General features: G+C 37.3%; 1 protein-coding gene across 1 annotated transcript; it reads right to left on the bottom strand.

The window, feature by feature from the left end:
- Positions 1-2,605: 2,605 nt before the first annotated feature.
- LOC143039812 (uncharacterized) lies at positions 2,606-2,947 on the bottom strand. The gene has a single exon (XM_076210060.1). The coding sequence runs from the start codon at positions 2,945-2,947 to the stop codon at positions 2,606-2,608; it is 342 nt and encodes a 113-aa protein (XP_076066175.1).
- Positions 2,948-7,500: the final 4,553 nt, after the last annotated feature.

The following is a 7,500-nucleotide window of genomic DNA, read 5'->3' on the forward strand; positions in this document are numbered from 1 at the left end:
GAGATGGATGAGCCTCATGACAGACTTTGTAATTGATTGCGATGGATGACAATAAATTGCAGTAGCTGACAGGAGACCTTTCGGTCCGTAATGAGGTCGGACGCAAAAAAAAAAAAAAAAAAAAAAAAAAAAAAAAAATATATATAAATATATATATATATATATATATGTATATATATATAAATAAAGTAAATAGATAAATAAATAGATCAAAATAAGAAAATAGAAAAATAAATACAAGAAAAAATAGAAATAGGACAAATTAATAAATAAAAAAATAAATAAATAAACAAATATGATCGTATACTGACTAATTTTCTTCTCCTTTCCTCCCCTCTTTCTCTTCCTTTCTACTTCCTTTCATTACTGCGTGTCGCCTTTCCTAATTCATTCTCTCTCTCTCTTTCTCTCTTTCTCTCTTAGCAGCTCTCTTTCTCTCTTAGACACTCTCATCACTTGTTACTCACTTTACATCATCACACAAATTCCTGTTAGTCTATTATTCTCCTCTTCATTATTCATCTTTCTAATAATTTCTCCTACGTTTCTCAGAATTCTCTCTCTCCTTCTTCTCCGTATTTAGATTCTTTTCTTATATTTTCTTGTATCCTTATACGTCTTAAGTGAATTCGAGTAGAAACGACTTCGGTTATGGTCTTTTGTTTTTCGAATTTCCAAATGTCAAGTCACTTTCGGGTCATATGTTGAGAGGCTGAACGACGAACTAAAAGAAGTTAAACCTAGAATAAGAATATTAGACACATTGCTGAATTGTAGACTTAGAGGGGGCTTATACGGTCTAACGGTCCGTCGAACGCGGTTCGACAGACACGTGTTTAAAGTGATGTGCGAACGGGGTATTTGGTTGTCGAACACGTTGGTTAAACCCCAAATACCCCCGTTCACACCGTGTAAACCCCCTCTTAGTGAAGTCTAAAATTCTTTAAGTGAGGTCATTTTCCAGTTTCTCAAATTCACAACATTTGACGAAAATCGTGAATGTGTGTGACCGGGGTTTTAGGTGTTTACCAGCGTTTCTAGCCTAACCGCTTTCGTTATCAAGTTAGGCGGTGTCATGGGTGTGAATAAAATCGCCTGGCGGCAGAAGTACACAAGAGGAAAGAATGAACAGGTACGAAAGGTGTCCATAGTCTTGAGGCAGTATGGCCTTGCTGGGATGTTCGTTAACATTATACATACATATATACATAAAAAAAAAAAATATATATATATATATATATATATTTATACATATATAAATATATACATATTTATATATATATATATATATATATATATATATATACACATATATATATACATACATACATATTACCTTACCCTTACCGGGGTGCCGTATCCACTTGGACGTTGGCCACCATGGAGCTCCATTCCTGTCTGCACATGGCTCTTCTTAACAAGATGACATTTGTTATTTCTTCTCCTACAGATGTCCTTAACCCGTCTACATGTTTTCTGCATAGTCTTCCCCTTGCCCTCTTTCCTTTTATTTCTCCCGTTAGGCACGTACATTCTAATTGATGTTTTCTCATGACGTGTCCTACAAAATGTAACTGTCTTTTCTTGCTAGTTGCTATTATTTCCCTCTGTGTTCCTGTTTGCTGCAGTATTTCTTAATTTGTTTTAAATTCTGTCCATGAAATTTTCAGCACCCTTCTCCAAATCCATATTTCTACTGATTTTATCCTGTCCTGCATTTGTTTACTAATTGTCCAAGTTTCACATCCATATAATGATACTGATCAAGTGTAAAATTTTACAAATATTTTTCTTGTTCTCATGCTAATTTCATTGTTAGTTACTAAGTGTTTAATTTTGTTGAAATTATTTTTCGTTATGGCTATCCTTCTCTTTATCTCTTCGTCGCTTTTCCCATCCCAAGTTAACATGCTTCCTAGGTAACTGAATTGGTCCACATGTATCAATAATATTCTTCCTTCTACTTGAATTCTTACCCTTTGACATTCATGTCTTTTTGTTATTACCATCACTTCTGTTTTCTTTATATTCACTTTTAGACCTCTGCTTCTACTTGCTTCTACTAGTGCTGTAACTGATTCCTGTAGCTGAGCTTTCGATTCTACGATTAACACAGTATCGTCTGCGTATCTAATATTATTGAGATTTCTTCCTCCTATTGTTACTCCTTTTAGATGGTAAATGTCTCATGATTACCACACTGTATAAATTAAACATGTCTGGCGACATTACACATCCCTGTCTCACGTCTATTTCAATCTTTTGCAAATCAGACAGTTCTATTTTCACTACTGCTTCTTTCTTCCAATAGAGATTTGCGATTAACCTTAAATCCTTTCCATCCACCTCTATTTTCTTCAACATCTCTATTAATTCATTGTGTCTTACTTTGTCAAATGCCTTTTCGTAGTCCACGAAACAGGCATATAGATCCTTTTGCACCTCTGACATATTTTCAGCTAGTATTCTTACAACAAAAATTGTATTCCTTGCTCCCTTATCTGGTATAAACCCATATTATTCATCAGCTATTTCTGGCCTTATTTTGTTCCTTATTCTGTTAGTAATAACTCTTAAGATTATTTTTGTTAAGTGGTTCATGATACTAATTGTTCTGTTTGCTACATTCTAAAGTCCCATGTATTTTTGGTAAAGCTATGAAAACTAACTGGGACATTTGTTCTGTTAATTCTCCAATTCCATAGACTTTATTGGCTATTTCTGTCATAATTTTAATTCCAAAATCTCCCAAAGCCTCAAATATTTCCGTTGTCATTCCATCTTCTCCTATTGCTTTTCCTTTTGTCATTTCTGATTGTGTTGCTTTTATTCCATCTTCCATTATGTCTGGACACTCATCAAAAGTGTCCTCTAGATCTTCCCTTACGTCTGCAAAAAGTTCCCCCACGTATTCTTTCCATCTATCCTTCAATTCTTTTTCTTCCATTGCTACTGTCCCGTCTTTCTTGAAAATTGCTAGATTTTGTTTTTCTTGTTTTTATTACTTCTTTTACCTTCCCATGCATCTTTTGTTGGTCTGTTTTTTCTAGGCGTTCAGTTTCTATACATCTTTCGTTCATTCGTTTTTCTTTGGCTCTTACATATTCCCGATGTACCTTTCTGTTAAGATCTTTGTATTTTTCTTCATCTTTGTCTTTGTATTTTCTTCTTTTTTCCATTAATTCATGAATCTCATCTGTCATCCATGGTTTCTTATTTATCTTTTCTCTTGTTGGTCTGATTTCTGACCACTCTTGCATGGTCTTCTGTAGTGTCGTCCATTGCCACTGAGCTGATCCTACCTCTGTTTCGTCTGCTACACACACACACACACACACACACACACACACACACACACACACACACACACACACACACACACACACAGAGACACACACACACATATCTATATATATATATAAAATATATGTACATTGTACATATACATATATATGTGTAATAAAACCACTTGGAAAATGAAATGAAAGTTGACCGAACGTTTTCGTCTATTTAAGACATTTTCACTTTGAAAATGTCTTAAATAGACGAAAACGTTCGGTCACATTTCATTTTCCAAGTGGTTGTATTACACATTTTGTTAATCACGTGTTTTTGTGATTTATTCGCATATATATATATATATATATATATATATATATATATATATATGTACAAACATACACATATACATTTACTATATATATGTGTATATGAGTATGATGCACATATACAGATAGATATACATATGCATATACATACACATATATGTATATCCAGTACATACACATATATATATGAATATACAGTACATCCACATATACATAACACACACACAAACACACACACACACACACACACACATATATATATAGATATTTTTATATATATATATATATTATATATTATATATATATATTATATATATATTATATATATATATATATATATATATATATATATATCGAACATAAAGAAAGAAATAATTCTTAGAAAAGATTGTTAAGCTCTCGTTATCTCTGAGAGCAAACAAGAGCTGGTGAGGATTCGGGACTTGACCAATTTGGCGGAGTGTACCTTCGCAATCCTCGTGAACATTATAATCCGCAAACTCTGACGTAATGAGCCCCAAAATGCGCCTCAGACACTACCAGGATTAAGTGTTTTGTTTTTCTTAAAGAGAAAGAGAAAAATTATTTGAAATTTTTCTCTCTTCTCTCTATTTCTATCTCTCTTCCTCGGTTTTTCTCTTTTTTCCTCTCTCTTCTTATTCACTTTCATCTTTCTCTCTTTCCATATCTTTCTGTATATGATTCTTTATACCTTTTCTCCTCTCTCTCTCTCTCTCTGCCTTTCTTTATCTTTTTCCCTCTATCTTTCCCTCCATCTGTCAATTTCTTTTTCCTTTTTCTCTCTCTCTCTCTCTTTCTGCCTCTCTTTACTTTTCTCCCTCTATCTTTCCTTCAATCTGTCCGTTTCTTTTTCCTCCTCTCCTTCTCTCTCTCTCTCTCCTCAACATTCTTTCTTCCATTCTCTCTCTCTCTTCCCCTCTCTCATTCTCTCTCTTTCTCTATCCCTCTCTCCTCAACATTCTTTCTTCCATTCTCTCTCTCTCTTCCCCTCCTCTCATTCTCTCTCTTTCTCTATCTATCTCTCTCTTCTCAACATTCTTTCTTCTATTCTCCCTCCCTCTCTCTCCCTCCCCTTTCTCTCTCCACATCTCCCGTACATTTTCCTTCTCTTGCAATTTCTCCTTTTCTCCGAGCGTCCCATAATTCCTTTTCCTTGTATTACACATTTCCTTACTTCTCTGTTATTATGATAATTTTCCTCCCACATTTCCTCCTTCTAATAGTTTCATTTATTATTTTTTTGTTTCTTTATTCTACATTCATTTCCTGTGTCTCTTGTTTCTCTTTCTCTTTCTTTATCTGTTTATTTCATTTATCGTCTCCTTTGCTTCTCAACCTCTTCATATTGTGTCTCTAAGTCTTTTTTTCGTTTGTCTGTCTGTCTGTCTGTCTCTCTGTCTGTATGTCTGTTTGACAAACACACGCACACAAATACACACACACACGCACACAAACACACACATACACGCACACAATACACACACACACACACACACACACACACACACACACACACACACACACACACACACACACACACACACGCACAAACGCCCACAGGAAAGGTATTCACTGTCACTCTTTCAACATTTCTGACCTTTAGGTTTTATCCTGTCTTGTTTAAGCGTTTCTGTCTTTTGGTGTCCGTCTCTTTTCTCAGCTTCCTGTCCGTCTGCGCGTCGCTCGTCTCTTCTGTATCTACGTCCGCAGGCTTGCGCATCTCTGTCTATGTTTGTTTGTTTGCTTTGTTTGTTTATTCTTTTCATTTGTTCTTCTACTCGCCGTCTTCTGGCCAAATTTTGTTCCTCGCCCGCCCCTCTCCCCTCGGCCTCTCTCTCTCTCTCTCTCTCTCTCTCTCTCTCTCTCTCTCTCTCTCTCTCTCTCTCTCTCTCTCTCATTTCTGGCTCTTACTACTCTGACTTATATATTTCTGCCTCTCTCTCTCTCTCTCTCATTTCTGGCTCTTATTTTTCTGACTTATATATTTCTGCCTCTCTCTCTCTCATTTCTGGCTCTTATTTTTCTGACATATATTTCTGCCTCTCTCTCTCTCTCTCTCATTTCTGGCTCTTGTTTTTCTGACATATATTTCTGCCTCTCTCTCTCTCTCATTTCTGGCTCTTACTTCTCTGCCTCTCTCCCTCTCTTTTTCATTTCTGCCTCTTAGTTCTCTGCCTCATATATTTTTACCTCTCTTCCTCTCTCTCTCTCTCTTTCTCTCTCTCATTTCTGGCTCTTCTCTGCCTTATATATTTCTGCCTCTCTCTTTCTGTCTATTACTTCACTGCCTCATATATTTCTGCCTCTCTCTCTCCCTCCCTCTCTCTCTCTCTCTCTCTCTCTCTCTCCTTCCCATTTACTTCTCTCACTTATGCCTCATTCCCCTCCCCTCTCCCGTAAACCTCTCTTCTCTCTGCCTCTGAAAACAGTTATCAAGTTGTATCTCGTATATATTCTTTTTTATTTCCAGAGGTCCGCCGCCGCCTCTGCCTCTCTTATGATCCTCTTTGACGCTCTTTATCCTTCCTGCTAACTCTGTCTCTCTCTTAGTCGTTCTGTCTATCTACCTGTCTGTCTACATGACTCTTCCTCTTTCTCTCTTTCCGTTCTCTCCTCACTTCTTCTCTATCCTCTCTCTCTCTCTTTTCTTCTTTCTCTCTCTCTGTGTCTCAACCTATCTCTATCTATCTTTTCTCTTCCTCTTCTTCTCTAGCTATCTCTCTCTCCTTCTCTATCTCTAGCTATCTCTCTCTCCTTCTCTATCTCTCTTTCTATTCTCTATATCTCTTTCTATAACTATCTTTCTCTCCTCCTCTATCTCTCTCTATCTCTCTTTCTCTATCTCTAGCTATCTCTCTCTCCTTCTCTATCTCTAGCTATCTCTCTTTCTCTACCTCTCTCTTTCTCTCTAGTTCTGTCTCTTTCTCTCCGTCTGCATTTCCTCCTGTCTGCCAGTATCGTCCTTTCTTGTTCTCCCTGTCTTTCCCTCACTCATTCCCTTCCTCATCATTATTCCTTCAATTCTCAATACACAATTTTTATTTTTATTTTCTCCTTCCGGGTTATCTCTCTCATCTCACTCTTTCTCTCTCTCATTCTGCATTTCCCCTTTTCTCCTCTCCCCTTTAATTTATTTTTATTTTCTCTTTATTTCTTCCCCCTCTCTCTCTCTCTCTCTCCTCCACACTCTCTTATCTCTCATTACCTCTCTTCCTCTCATTTTCTTTCTATTCGTTTTATTTTCTATTTAATTTAATTCTATTCTTCAGTCTCCCACACACTCTCTTTTTCCCTATCCACTCTCTTCTCCTCTCTCCTCGCCTTTCTTCTCTCTTCCTTCTCATCCACAATCTCTCCTTCTCGCATTTAAATCTACCGCAATTTTTCGCAGTCTTATTGCTCCTCCTCCTCTTCTTGCTCTTCCCCTTTATCTTCCTCTTCCATCTCCTCTTTCTCTTCCTCCTCCTACTTCTCATCCTTTCTTTATTCCCTCCTTTCTAGTAATCCTATTTCTCTTCCTCCTCCTTCTCCTCTTCTTCTTCTCCTTTTCATCCTCTTCATCCTCCCCTCCACCTCCCTCCTCCTCTTCTCTTCCTTCTCTTTCTACTTCCTCATCTCCACATCCTCATCCACCTCTTCTTCTCGTACTTCTTCCTCATCTCCTATTTCATCTTCCTCCACATCCTCCCTCCTCTTCTTCTTTTTCTTCTTCCTCGTCTCCTTTTCATCTTCCTTCTCCACATTTCCCCCCTCCCTCCTCTCCCTCTCCATCTCCCTTCTCCTCCGTACTTCCCCTTCCTCCTTCTTCTCCTCCTCCTCTTCCTACCTCCCGCTCTCCCCTTACTCCTCCTCCCCTTCCCTCCCACTCACT

This window comes from Oratosquilla oratoria, chromosome 27 (assembly GCF_046742065.1).
Source record: "Oratosquilla oratoria isolate Oo_2021 chromosome 27, ASM4674206v1, whole genome shotgun sequence".
In the NCBI taxonomy this organism is placed as follows: Eukaryota; Metazoa; Arthropoda; class Malacostraca; order Stomatopoda; family Squillidae; genus Oratosquilla; species Oratosquilla oratoria.